The following is a 15,336-nucleotide window of genomic DNA, read 5'->3' on the forward strand; positions in this document are numbered from 1 at the left end:
ACAATGTAGTCCTATTTTCTGTTTGCTGTATTCCAATTTAAAATGAGTTTGGACAGTGTTATTTGAGTTCCTAATCAACATTGGCTAAAACACAGAACTTTTCTTAATTTATTTCAGAATATAAATCTCAAACAGAAGACCCACCGCATGGTTGTTGTGGGAAATAGAGCAAAATATCAAGTTGTATTTGAGAGTGTTCATTTGAGTTTGAGAAAGGGTAAATTTTGATGTTTATTATTTGGTGTTCAGCTGTGTTAACCAGAACTGACCCAAAACTACTTGATGCTGACAGTGTGTGCTGGTTATGGTTACTTTCAGAATTGAAACGGATGATGAAACGAACACTTTTTCTTCAGGAGAATTAAAATCCTTTTTTTGCATTTACCTTTGCGAAGTAACCTTGACAGTGCGGATATGAAGTTGGGTTTGGGGAACTGTAAATGGTAAATGTTGGTTTTCATGACTGGAGACAGGTAAACCCTGGTGTGCCAGGTCGCAATCCTGAATTTCTTCCCTAATGGTGTGTGTTTACTTATAACACATGAAGTACTTGGTTCAAGGAGGCAGCTCACCACCACCTCAGGGGTAACCAGAGACAGTAATAAATGCTGGCCCAGTCAGTGCTGCCCATGTCCCACAAGTGAATTAAAAGGAAAGTCCATCTGCTACACCTTTTTGCAGTCTCCTCATTTAAATAATATTCTACTCATCTGGGTGGCTCAATGGTTAGCACTGCTGTCTCACAGTGCCAGGGACCCAGATTTGATTCTGCCCTCAGTTGACTGTGTGGTTTTTGCACATTCTCCCATAGTCCAAAACTGTGAAGGTTAGGTGGATTGGCCATCTGAATTGTCCAGGGTGTTAGGGATGTGCAGACTAGGTCGGTTAGCCGTGGGAAATGCAGGGTTACAGGGATGGGTCTGGGTTTGGGTGGGATGCTCTTCGAGGGGTTTGTGCAGGCTCGGAGAAGGCCAAATAGCCTGCTTCTACAGTGTAGGGATTCGATGATTCTATTCTTCCTACCAAAGTGCATAACTTGGTGTTTTCCATGTGTATGTTCCATCTGACAAGTTCTCACTCACCCATCAATTCTGTATCTGCAGATTATTACAGACTTAGGACGTGCAATTGCCTTTCATTGGCCATATATGTACTTGAGATAAAGCATAATCCAGAGGATTCATGCTTTTCTGAAAAACAAAATTGATTCATACTTCTAATGAATGGACTTGCAAACCTCTTTCAGGGAAAGGTTATGTATTGTTGATGATGCAGTTGCAATGCACTATTTTTGATTGTTAAATCCTTCATTACAGAGGTGACTTTTAATGTTAATCTTTTCCTTTCCCAGATTCTGTAGATGGAGTAACTTCAAGCAACACGGTTAAAGCCTTAGAGTCTTCCGCTATCGCATTCAAGAATGATGTATTGCCTCCTCCTACAACTCTTACTACTAGTATGGCAATGACAACTGACATTGCAGGGTTTAAGCCAATTGATGTTTTGAACTTTTCATGTTCCTCCATCACCCAGCCACTTATAACTCCAATCAATAAACCTGCTACCAAAGCCATCACTACCACCACCAACTCATGCCAGGTTTCTGCTCTTGTAAGTCCACAAGAAAATAAAGTTAGCAAAGAGCCTGAAATGAGTACCGTTGCATGTACAGGGAGTTCTGCACCTCCAAGCACAAGTTTTAGCCTGCCTAGCACAGTGACTGCAAAGCCAGCAGTCACTAGTGTCACAGCTCCTTCATCTGCCAGTACAGCTGGGTTTAAGCCAGTCTTTGGTCTGCCAGTGGCACAGCAGACCAATATCGTCTCAACAGCGTCGAGTTTGACAATGCCAGTTACTACACCTGTGACTTTGGCATCAATAACATCAAGCTGTGCTACCTCAACTATTTCATTCAAACCAGTGTTTGGGAACTCTTCGACACCTGCAACTTCAACTACCACATCTACACCATTCACATTTGGTCAGTCAACTCAAGCTGCTATTAATAACGAAACTGCTGTTACCACAACTTGTCCAAAATCTATTTCTTCTCTATTCCCATTTACAGCCTCCAATTCACTAGCAGGTTCAAATGTTGATTCGGAAACAAAGGGCTCAAAAGCCACATTTAGTTTTGGTTTAAGTGTTGCTGTTACTTCAAAACCCAATACTACAACTACTGCAATTAACAACGTTTCATCACCGCAACTGTTTCAGTTTGGTTCAAACCCTTCAACCACCACAGCAGCACCGAGTGATGTATTCCAGTTTGGGAAGGGCTCTGCAGATACGTCTGCAACATCAGCTAGCCCACGAGCTTCTGTCTTTGGACAATCAACAGTGGTCACAAGCCAGGTGTCAACAAGTATTGCACCCACTTCAAATTTATTTGGGGGTTTTGGCCCTTCAGTGTCAACACCTGCTACCACTTCAAGTGGGCAGCTTGCTCTTGCGTTTGGAAACTCCGCAAAAACCTCCCTATTTGGTAATGCCACAAGCGCACCACCTTTCGGTGGTCCGACAGCCCAACTTAACTTTGGAGGCACAGGCAGTCAGTCAACGTTTGGAACAAATGCTGCAGCAACTCAGAAAGTCCCAAGTAAAACTCCTGCCTTTGGCAATGCTGTTACTCCCTTCAGTTTTGGAGCTTCTGCAGTCAAGTCAGCCTTTCCAAGTACCACTTCGCAGTCTACATTTGGAACTCCCAGCCAGTCAGTGTTCGGGAGTGCTACAGCCCAGACTGGATTTGGATCAGTTTCTACACAGCCATTTGGCAGCACCTCCGCAGCTTTCTCATTTGGTACAACCACCACTTCCACTGCTGCTCCAATGTTCAATGCTACGAAGAGTTTGAGTGGTGGTACAACTGGGTCGATCTTTGGCTCTTCACAGATGGTTGGCTTTGGTTCATCGAACCAGGCAGCTGTAACAACTAGCGGTTTCACTCTTGCTGCGTCAAATCCAAATATAGCTGCAGCTGGCTTCTTTGGTTCAGGTCAGAGTGGATTTTGTTCTTCAAACCCTTCCGTCCCATTTGCCACTTCCACTTCGACGGCGTCATCTCAAAATATGTTTGGTTCAGCATTGACTAACCAGGCCCAGCAGAACCAGAGCACTCCACAGTTCAACTTTGGAGCCACAAACACAGTTGAGAACAAACCTGTATTTGGAGGTGAGTGAAACCATTGACAGTTTAAATGTTGATGGGATTTGTTCCTAGGGTACATTAGTCCTCCTTATCAGAACTCAGTTACTTGAATTCTAGTATTACTTGTACAGATGGCTGTAAGCTGCAACTGTGTCCTTCAAGATGTGTTTGTCCCTCTTATGTTTCCTCCTCGATCTCCAACTTAGCTTCTTTGAGTACCTTTTCGTGTTGGGTGTTCCCCTCTGTGAGGGATGCCAATGGAAATATATCCTGTCTTTGGGCAACATTGATATAAAGGACTCTTATGGTCATTGTGATGCAGAATAAAGTTAGCCACTGGTCAATCACTTTCAGGCCAGCAGTCCTAGTTTGAGTTCTTCATTCTTTACATTGTCTGTTTTGATATCCGGTGTGTTCACAGCAGAAACTAGATGGAGTAGATTTTATGGCAAACTATTTTTGCTAGTTTCCTTCCATTTGCTCTTGCAAAGCTGGCACATGATTCCTCAGCAACTGTTGTGTTCTTGAAATGTTCTTGTGTGTGTCATGACAAAAGAATTATTTTTGAAATTTGGCCATTATTGCTACATTAGCAAATGTGACAGCCAAATTGCATACATGAAGATTACACAAGCAGCGGAGATTACTTGGATTTGCTTTTTATTTGGTATTGCTCATGAAAGGGATGTTGGCCAGGATGGCAGGAGAATTTCATGCTCCTCTTTGAAAATTGCCATAGGATCTCTTGTGTTTGGTTGAATTAGTGGATTGAACCTCAGTTTGTGTTGTTAGCATTCTGTTTGACCTCGATTTTAATTACAGATACAGATGAAGTGGGATGAAGAATACAGCTTCTGAGTTGAACTTAAATTTAATTCTAAATCCAGGCTCATTCCTCCTTGTTTACCACCACAATAACTGAACTTGCATTGAAGTCACTGCCCATAACAAGTCCCATTTGCCTTCTGTGATCCAAATCTGGCAATTTCCTGATCTTTTTGACTGGCAATGAATTTGCTAATAGAGATTGGTTGGCTAGTGTTCAATATTGTTTAATACGTGGATAAAGATAATTTCATTTATGCAGTTAGTTCGTGTATTCCATTAGGACTTGTGTGTTTCGAAGGAACATTTCTGGAAAAAGCACAGCAAGCTAAGCAGCATCAGAGGAGAAGAGGAGCCGACGTTTCAGGACCGAGGACCTGATGAGAGGTTCCGACTTGAAAGGTTGACTGACCTTCCCTTCAGATGGTGCTTGACCTGCTGTGTTTTATCCAGCTCCACTCTTAACTCACTCTGACTCTTCAGCATCTGCAGTCGTCACTATTGCCAAGAAACATTTCTGGACCTACTAGGGCTTAGGTTCTCAGAAATCTGGTGGTATATTGAATTGAGAGGTCTTCTGAGAAGATGCTCGAAATTTTGGGTAATTCTGTTGGTGTCTAAAGACAGTAACTTTGAACATGTAATGCAGGGGCTCAAATTGAAACTTCATCTTCAAGGTAAACAGTTGGAGCTTACCATTATTGAATCACTCCACTGTGCAAGTAGAATTTTTAAATACATTAAAAATACTTCTGTGCTTTAAATCCAAGTTATTTTAGCGTAGGTTGTTTTTGGCCTGGAGATTTTCTATTTGGTTAATGCTGAAGTCGCTTGTCCGTGTGGTACTTTTTAATTCTCAGTAGAATACAAATTTAAGATGTCAGTATTTTATTAAAAATGTTTTTTTTGCTTCTCATACTCTGCTGAATTCATCAAGTACAAAACCGAAGCTATTGGTTGCCTAGGTATCCCCTAGTCTGGTTGTCTCAACCAAAAATGGACATTGCTAAAGCACCCTTTTGTGCAGGAGTGTTGTGTTCAATTAAGGTGTCACGACATTTGCGTCAGTTTAGATCTTGTCTCAACAGCAGTGTGTCCCAAGGTCTTGTGATCTATATGGCAGACAAGTGACAAGATTGGAGGTATGCGTTTGTTATTTGTTAAATTTGAGTTCATATTTCAGATACTTGTACTGAGTTCAGTACTACCAGCACACATTTGTCTTGAATACCAAGACTGAAGTGTGCAGGGTTTGCACTTGCAAAGCATTTGCACTGAATCCAAACAAAATGCTCATCTTTTTACATAATCTTGCCTGAACAATTTAACAGTTAAAACAAAATTAGACCATTGCAACTCTAATTAACCTGGCTATCAAAACTCGGATACTGTCGTTCCTTGGTAATTGATCTGCATTTTTACTGGGAATTCACTATCAAAAGACAAGTGAGGGCTCTAAACCACTTTAATTTGTCTGGTGAACAAGACCCTTCTGCCATCTTTTCCGTTTTCTTAACCTCTTGGTTTTCACTCTGTTATGGACCGGACCAAACCAAACCCCCTCAAAATGTATTAAGACGATAGTCTAGGCGCTAACTGTTTCTTATTTTGAAGATAAGTGTAAGGCTTTGCTTTCCAAATGCAATTTGATTGGTCAAATTACTCCACTTTCTGCAAAACACACTTTGTTTGCACTAGAATTAAAATACAGGCACAATAAAAATAAAAGAATTAGTTTAATTGCAATCTATCGAAATGCTTTAACCAAACAAAAATGATCTGCTCTAATATAGTGACATCCTTGCATCCTTGGCAAAGTCAAATTCAGTAAAATAGATTGTTCCTCATGCACTTCTTGCAGCAGAAAGAACCCCCCCCCCCCCCCCCCCCCGGCTTTTAGTTGTAACAGAGAGAGGAATAAAAATTTCCACATTCAACTTCAAGACCCCAGTAATTGCTAAAACCCACAACCACTTTAATCTAAAAGGGCAGTCGATACACAACAATTGATAGTTCCTCTCCAAGGCACTCACTATCCTGATTTGGAAGTATATAGCTATTCCTTCATCGATTCTTGGTTAAAATCCTCAAATTCCCTCCCTCATAACATTGAGTCTGCCTACAGCATGTGGACTGCAGCATTTCAAGGTAGTAGCTCACCACTGCCAAGCCCCCATGTGAGTGAATAAAAAAAACTATACAAATATATCTTGCACTGCAATGACACAGTAAAATAAATCGCATCTCTGAGACATAAACCTGAATGTTAAGTGAAAGCTAACATAAATTTACATATCTGACCAATGTCCACACTTTTTGTTTTCAGCAAAGGACATCTCAAGAGAACTGACTAAATTTCAATGCTATTAGACAAGATTTAGGACGCATAGGATGGTGAAGGAAACTACAGGGGATGGGCACAATTGAAATGTGGAGCTTATTCAAGGACCAGCTACTGCAGATCCTTGATAAGTATGTACTGGTCAGGCAGGGAAGAAGTTGTCGAGCGCAGGAGCCATGGTTTACTAAGGAAATTGAATCTCTTGTCAAGAGGAAAAAGAAGGCTTATGTTAGGATGAGATGTGATGGGTCAGTTAGGGTGCTTGAGAGTTACAAGGTAGCCAGGAAAGACCTAAAGAGAGAGCTAAGAAGAGTCAGGAGGGGACATGAGAAGTCATTGGTAGATAGGATCAAGGAAAACCCTGAGGCTTTCTATAGGAATTAAGGAATGATTAGAGTAAGATTATGGCCAATCAAGCATAGTAGTGGGAAGTTGTGCTTGCAGTAAGAGGACATAAGGGAATACTTTTTGTCGGTATTCACACTAGAAAAAGACAATGTGGTCAAGGAGAATACTGAGATACAGGCTACTAGACAAGGTGGGATTGAGGAGCATGAGGTGGAGGTGTTAGTAATTCTAGACATGTCTCAGGATCTTCGACAGATTTCTGGAGTACATTTTGTCGACAGTAGACACTGCTGCTACTGAATGTTGGTGATGGAGGGAGTGGATGTTTATGAATGTGGTGCCTATTAAGCATGCTGTTTTGTCCTGGATGGAGTCAAGCCTCTTGACTGTTGTTGGACCTGCACCCATCCAGACAACTGGAGAGTATTCCATCACACTCCTGACTTGTTCCTTGTAGATGGTGAACAGGTTTTGGCAAGTCCGGTGATAGATTATTTGCTGCAGTATTCCAAATCTCTGACCTGCTGTTGTAGCCACTGTATTAAAATGATGAGTTCACTTGAGTTTCTGGTCAATGGTAATCCCGAGGATGATGTTAGTGGCGGATTCAGTGATGGTAAAACCACAAAATGCCAAGGGGCAGTTAGGTTGTTTTTTTATTGGCAATGGTTATTGCCCAACGTATGAAATGAATATCTTTGTTCTTCCCCTCAAGGCTGCTGACCCCTATTGAAGTACTTATCTTATTGGCAGTTCTTTTGTGTGAGTTCCATTAGTGCTGGTTTTGGAAGAGATCTCAAATGTTTTGTAAAACTCTTCAATATTATTCTATTTAATTGTCAGCTGTTTCAATTCCCAATTGAAAAATTAAACAGCTATACTACACAGTACCTATCACCTCTTATGCAGATATTCAAGAATGGGTAGCATCACAGCTGATCCATAGCACTGACTTGTTCAGTGTGTACATGCCATGTCCAGTGAGGCTTAGTAATGAGGACCTGAAACCTTGCGTGTTTTTCTTTACTTTCTCTCCACATTTTGAGATGCTATAGCCAGTGAGGAAGGCAAATCGGAAAACTCCAAAAGTATTGGAAAACTCAACAAGGATTGGTGCTGGCCCATTGCTTTTCGTCCTTTATATAAATGATTTGGAGGTGAACACAGGAGGTATAGTTAGTAAGTTTGCAGATGACACTGAAATTGGCAAAAATGATTACCTCAGAGTATAATGGGATCTTGATCAGATGGGCTGACAGAGTTGAGATAAACGTGAGGTGCTGTGTTTTGGAAAGGCAAATCAGGGCAGGATTTGTACACTTGCTGGTAAGGCCCTGGGGAGTCTTGCTGAACAAAGAGACCTTTGTTCAGGTGCAGGTTCATAGTTCCCTGGAAATGGAGTCACAGATAGATGGGATGGTGATGAAGGAGTTTGGTATGCTTTCCTATATTGGACAGAACATTGAATATAGGAGTTGGGAGGTCATGTTGCAGCTGTACAGGACATTGGTTAGGCCATTTATGGAATTTTGTGCGCAATTCTGGTCTCCCTCCTATCAGAAAGATGTTGTGGAACTTGAAAGGGTTCAGAAAAGCTTTACAAAAATGTTGCCAGGAGTGGAGGGTTTGAGCTGTGGGGAGAGGCTGAATAGGCTATTTTTCCCTGGACCATCAGTGGCTGACGGGTGACCTTAATAGAGGTTTATAAAATCATGAGGCGCATGGATCGATTAAACAGACAAGGCCTTTTTCCCCAGCGTGGGTGAGTCCAAAACTATAGGGCATAGGTGTAAGGTGAGAAGAGAGAGATTTAGAAGGGACATAAGAGGTAACAACTTCACGCAGATGGTGGTGCGTGTATGGAATGAGCTGCCAGAGGAAGTGGTGGAGGCTGGTACAATTGCAACATTTAAAAGGCATCTGGATGGGTGTATGAATAGGAAGGGTTTGGAGGGATATGGGCCAGGTGCTGGTAAATGGGACTAGATTTATTCGGGATATCTGGTTGGCGTAGACAAGATGGACCAAAGGCGATACGTTTCTGTGACTATTCTAATCAATGCAAGCTGCTTTCTTCTGCAGCTTGGTTCTAAATGATTTTATTCAAATTCTTGCAGTCAAGAGTTGAGTTGGTGCTTTCTCAGACCTACTGAATGAAAGCAGTGCTTATATCTTACAATATCGAAATGAAAAGCAGTTTTAGTAGTCTAGAAGGTGCATGGTAAGAGCTAATATCATAAATCGATTGCTTGAAAATCTGACTTTGGGCAGTGGGAAAACAGTATATATAGAAATGTGTGTGTGTGTAATTGAGATTTTATTTTAGGCACTGATTTGTTCAAAAATTTAGTATCTTACAGGAGAATTGATTGTTAGAAGTTTTGAAAATGGCAATGCTTGATATATTTAACTATTATTCTGCAATAGTATAAATTCACGGAATGACTGGTTTGATTTGATTTGATTTGGCCAGAGTTGTCTTGAATCATCCAGATCAGATTCTAACATGGAATGAGTTGCTTGATAGAGTCCAGTCAGTTGTGGAAATGAATTTAATGATACTGGGTGGTTTTATTATCACTGTGGCTGGTTTCACAGTTGCATCTCTGGTTCCTTCTAGTTTCACATGGACCATGGGGGCAATGTAGCTAAGTGCTGACTAAATTCATGGATAAGGATGCCTTTTCTACAGGGTTAAGATGTTTTTGGCAAATAACATATTCATGGCAAATCCTGTTCTCTCATAATATCTACACATTATTTCCAGTCAGAGTTACTAAAGCATTCCAGAATCACTGCAGATTATGTAAATTCTTAAATTCTCTCCACTGGTCATTTGTTCCCATTTTATGCAGATGCAAAGTAGAAAGTTGGATCACTACATGAACTTTCAAAGTTGTGTGAGTTGACCTGAAATGGCGTGAATGTGGTGTTTGGAAGTGCATTTTTTTGTTCTAACCAAATTTTAATCATAATTGTTGCCGGTGACAGTCACCTCTTTTTTCTACTAGGGTTCAACTTTGGAACTACCACTTTGAACTTTGGGGCTGGTAAGTTAATGCAATGCTACAGTGTTCTGTAAGCCTTGGCTGCTCACTACTGGCTACTTCTTACCAGTACAGTAATGAGAGACACATTAAAACAAAAACCTGTGCTTCAAATGATTCTGCTGCCACTGCTCTTTGCTCCATCAAGGCTAGCTGCTTAGTGAAAATGGCACAGCTCCTTCTGTAAAAGATGCAAAAGACAATCTTTGCTGCTGCAGTAGTTACCTTTTGTTTAAGCCTGGTAGCAGAAAATACAATCAATGCCTATGTATGACAGAGAATTGGTTTTGATATGAAAATAAACCACATTCCTTCCTTTATAGCATTGCATTGATTAAGGTAACGTAGTACTGTATAATTATCTGAGTAAGAATTAACAAAAGTTGCAGTTGAGTTTATTTTGACTCTTAACCCTAATGCTGTTGTTAGCTCATATCTTCTATGTCAGTGGAGACATGCTCAAACATTTTATATAAACTTTATTCAAAAAAATCAGTAAGAAATTGTGTAATTTTTCTCCAGTCCAAGGTCCTCTTCCTTTGTTGTCTTAACCAAAAAGTACCCAGTAATACAATTTCTGCTATCTTCTCAGATACCTGCTTCAACACCAGGATCTGATCAAAGACTGGCCAACCGAACATTATTTCATTCAGAGAATGCCTTCCTTGTTTATTCTGGTTCTGAATTACCAATTGGAAAATACTGGTTGTCCCAAACCCAACTGTGATTAATTATTTACAATTTACTAAGCTGTTCTTCCCAGGTCACAGGTTACATTGTTATTTCTCGGAATCTACCAAAATCAATATAAATAAACCATTTAACCATCTTTCAGAGCACTCCTTAGTCCACTTAAATCTGAACATGTCATCACAAGAAAATGTGTTCTTTTCCCAACATGGGACATCGCAGTATGCACACTGTTAGACAATAAGCCATGTGAAACCTTGTGAAACCGTGTATACCCAGTTTTTTTCATATCTTAGCTAGAATGCCTGGAAATCCTGAATGGTGATGTAGCCTACAACATGAAGTCATCATTACTAAGGTAACCTTGAAACCTTAGTAAGGTTACTAAGCAAAATTGAGAATAATAGGAAAATCCGTAAGTAGTTAACATCCTGCCTGAAGATTTAAAAAGATGTGATTTATGATCATCAAGGACCCAGAACCTCTGGTGCTCCCTCAGAACCTATTAAATTAATCCATACGTTTCAAATCATGATTATCACTGGCAAGAAAAGATCTAATCTCTTCAGCTGTTGAGTTTCTTACTGACAGCATAAAGGGGTCACCTTTGACAATCGGCTTTAACTGGACCAGCTATATCAACCCTGACAGAAGCAGAACAAGTTGGATACTGTCGCAAAGTGGCCAATTTCTGAAGCCCTAATGCCTCTTGATTACAAAATGTCACAAGACAAAGATAACAAGCAGCCAAGCCAAATCAGAAGATCATGAGACATAGGAGCAGTAATTAGGCCATTCAATCCATCAAGTCTGTTCTACCATTTGATCATGGCTAATATGTTTTTCAACCCCATTCTCCTGCTTTCTTCCCATAATCTTTGATCCCCTTGACAATCAAGAACTATCTGTCTCTGTCTTAAATATACTCAATGACCTACCCTCCACAGCCTTCTGTGGCAATGAATTTCATAGATTCACCACTCTCTGGCTGAAGAAGTTTCTCCTCATGTCCATTCTAAAGGATCTTCCCTTTGCTCTAAGGCTGTGCCCTCGAGTCCTGGACTCTCATGTTAATGGAAGCATCTTCCCAACATTCATTCTGTCCAGGCTATTATTCTGTAAGTTTCAATTCGATCCCCTCATCCTTCTCAACTCCCATCAAGTAGCAACCCATAGCTTTCAAATGTTCCTCATATGCTAAACTTTTCGTTCCTGGGGTCATTCTCGTGAGCCTCTTCTGGACCCGCTCCAGGGTCAGTGCATCTTTCCTAAGGTAGGGGACCCAAAATTGCTCTCAATATTCTAAATGTGATGTGACTAGAGCTTTATAAAGCCTCAGAAGTATATCACTTTTTAAATTCTAGTCCTGTCAAAATAAATGCCAACATTTTAATTGCTTTCCTAACTACCAACTCAACGTACAAGTTTACCTAAGGAGAATCCTGGACTAGGATGCCCAAGTCCCTTTGCACTACACCCTCACGAACCACCAGATTTCCAACACAGTGAAATTAAAATATTTAATACCCCTCAACATTACCTATTGTTCCGAACCAAATTTTACAAGTAACTGATCTTGGACACCAAATTTGTAACTTCAACAAAAGATTTACATTTAATATTAATAATATAGCTTTAACAGAACAGAAAAACAAGTTAATCTAATTAATATCTACATTCTACACCAATCTTATTCGATTATAATCCTCACACTCTTACAGACTGACACAGTGAGGAGATAAAATGAAAAGGATATGAAGGATTGTAACTTGTCAGTTCAATTAAACTGTTTTAAATGCTGTATATCAGGCCTTCATGATGTTTTTGGACAATAATTTGGTCACAGGCGCATGGGCTGTTTAACTTGCACAAATTTCACGTTGCTAATGAATGCAACAATTTCCACAGTCTCCTAGGAATATTTGCTTACTACTTACAGGCTGGAATTCTTTTCTAAGAACATTTAACAATTAGGTTCTCTCTCCAGTTACCAAAGAGAAAAACAGAGCAGCCAGCCTGGAAGCTTCCCAAAATGACTCTCTGCCAATCAGAACCGGTTTTCTCCCTGTTTTGCTCTTTATTAATATTTTCTGTGGTTGGCATTGATTAATCTTTATTAACCAATTCAGCATCCAGTCAGCATGTCACCCCTGAGCATAGCTACAGGTGTATGCCAACTTGTCTGTAGTGTCCTTCTGACAGTAATTAAGTTGCATTGTCTTCCAACAAGTTCCCAAGGCCAACATCTGTCTTTGTTCTCTCCTTCAATGCAAAGTTTAAATCTTAAAAATATAAAAAATTAGAAAAACAAAAGGAAAACAGTGACGGCCTCAATAAAAGGTCAAATCGACAGTTATGACTGATGCAGCTTCAAACAAAAACTCAATGCCATCCAGGACAGAGCAGGCTGTTTACTCAGCACATCAGTACCCACCTACTCATATATTTGGCTATATGTGTGCACTTTGCAACTCCGTAGTCTAAGCTAGGGAGCACCTCTTTGCCAATGATGTTGGAACCAAAATGAGAAACAATATCGCCAGAGTTACCACCATGTTTAAGTCATATAGGCATCTTGAAGTGGCCACTCATCGTTCTTCCTTTGTGGTCTCTGAGGGAGGATTTTGGAATTCTCTGGCTAGCCCTGTTGGACCATCATCTTTATGATGATTACCACTTTGCCTAACTGTAAATGATTAATCAATACAATTGTGCAGTGTTGTCCCCATCTGAGAATTGTTCTTCAAAAATGCCATATGCTTTTTGAATGGTCTCCTTCCAATACACCCCATTGAATATTAGTTTTTTTTTCGTGTATTATCCACAATTCGAACTCTTCATCATACAATTATTAGTGAATTGCCCGATATGTGTACTTTTCCTTTTCTCTTCACAGCCAATGTGAGCTTGCTGGACCTGAAGGCAGTAGAGTTATTCATATACACAAGGAATTGTTAAGGCCTTCCTGAATGTATATTTAGCATTGCATTACAGAAATGCTAAGAAAGTCAGACTGAAATCCATACAATTCAGTGACCACACATGATTCTGGTGCCAACTCCAGTGACCAACCAAGAAACCCATGTACAACTTGAGCTGCTTTACCTAATTACCTCCCAAGTCTGCAAGTTTTTGTGCTTTTACAATGCTCTTGGAGCCTGTTTAGTTTATGGAGCGTAGCTGCATTTTCAAGAGCAATCCAAAACATTTGGTCCTCAGTTGTGGTTTGATGCTGTCCTATTGTGATTTGTACTGTCTGAAACAATATGTACGTGGTCTATATGAAATGGAGCACATGACTGAAGGAATACTATTTTTCCACTTATGTAAACTGAATTTCAAAAAAAGTCTAATCTACTGAGATATTTTGGTTTGTACAATCACACTGTAGCTGCTACGATAGTAGAAAATATCGATCTAACATTAAAAAAGCACTAAATTATGAACTGAGCAATTTTACAATAAACAGTGCATGCCCAAATGTCCTACAGAATATTTACTGCTACCTAGCTTTTTGGGAGCAAGGGAGTGCTGGATGTTAGTGCTTTCATGCAAATATGTGAGCCTTGAGTGTGAATTGGATACTGTATTTTTGTTGACAGTGATCGAAACGTACAAAATTTAGATTGAGCAGCACAAACAGATCAGTGCAGAATAGTGTGAATATTATTTTGGGAACATTATTGCGGTAGCCGCAACTCATGAATTTCTATCTCCTCTCTCCAGCTGAGCTATTTGTCTGTGTGGTGTGCACACTTCTACTCTTGAGGACCCCATTGAAGAATGACTTAACAAAGAATTACAATGTTTGGTGCAGCTGTGCAAATATGTCCAGCAGGGGTCAGCACCTCCAGGAATCAGGAGAAAAATGTTTTTGGAAACAAAAGTTAAACTTTAGTCTTACAGAAATGACTGCTAGATTAAGTTGATGGATGGAGACAAATGAGCTATTATACTTTTTTAAATCAAGAGAGTCTGCATCTAATGCATGTGTTTTAATCTGTGATGGCACTTCTCAATTTGTTCCACACTGCTTTAGCTGTTAGGCTTGTGGTCAAGCTGAGCTTGGGAATTTCCTCTATAACTCCCTCTGCCTTTACTTTCCCTTCTCTTTGCTCCATTTAAATTCCCCTTCAAACTCTGACCAAGCTTTTGGTCACTTCACTTGATTTTTCTTTTGGTCAATGTCATAAGTTGTACAATGTTTCTGAAGTGCCTTGGGATGTTTTGTCCTGTTCCAAGCGCTGTTATGAGTGATTGTCTTTGAACTAATTTCTGGTGTTTGTGTCAGCTCCTATTTCACCAGCATCTCACCAGTTACACTTTCTGATGAGTTCTCTTCCGAGCTGTTGGAGCCAAGATACAGGAAATGCCTGCACAACAGCAATTTGTCTTATCATAGTGTGTTTAATAACGTAAAACATTCCCAAGATGCTTGACCGGATCATCATCATCATCATCATCACAAAAAAATGACACTATAGCATACATAGGTAGAAAAGCATGTTTTAAGGGGTGCCTTAAAGGGAGAGTGGTAGACCATCTGAGAAATTTTTACAAGGGAGTTCTGGAGTTTAGATGCCAAAGTATCTGAAGCCACAGCCACTAACAATGGAGTGATTACATCTCAGCACCAGCATTGGAAGAATGATAGAGTCATAGAGATGTACAGCATGGAAACAGACCCTTTGGTCCAACCGTCCATGCCGACCAGATATCCCAACCCAATCTAGTCCCACCTGCCAGCACCCGGCCCATATCCCTCCAAACCCTTCCTATTTGGGCGGCACGGTGGCACAGTGGTTAGCACTGCTGCCTCACAGCGCCAGAGACCCGGGTTCAATTCCCGACTCAGGCGACTGACTGTGTGGAGTTTGCACGTTCTCCCCGTGTCTGCGTGGGTTTCCTCCGGGTGCTCCGGTTTCCTCCCACAGTCC

At 40.5% G+C, this 15,336-nt stretch overlaps 1 protein-coding gene across 4 annotated transcripts in view; it reads left to right on the forward strand.

Annotated features, from left to right (window-relative positions):
• Positions 1-15,336, forward strand: part of pom121 (POM121 transmembrane nucleoporin) — a 57,750-nt gene that overhangs the window by 29,255 nt on the left and 13,159 nt on the right. For 3 of the 4 annotated variants that reach the window (XM_043718719.1, XM_043718718.1, XM_043718721.1), the window contains exons 11-12: positions 1,352-3,172; positions 9,674-9,712. In XM_043718719.1, coding sequence (XP_043574654.1) covers positions 1,352-3,172; positions 9,674-9,712 — 1,860 coding nt within the window. The remainder of the gene's footprint in view (positions 1-1,351; positions 3,173-9,673; positions 9,713-15,336) is intronic. The other variant, XM_043718720.1, reaches the window with a different exon arrangement.

This window comes from Chiloscyllium plagiosum, chromosome 28 (genome assembly GCF_004010195.1).
Source record: "Chiloscyllium plagiosum isolate BGI_BamShark_2017 chromosome 28, ASM401019v2, whole genome shotgun sequence".
Lineage (NCBI taxonomy): Eukaryota > Metazoa > Chordata > Chondrichthyes > Orectolobiformes > Hemiscylliidae > Chiloscyllium > Chiloscyllium plagiosum.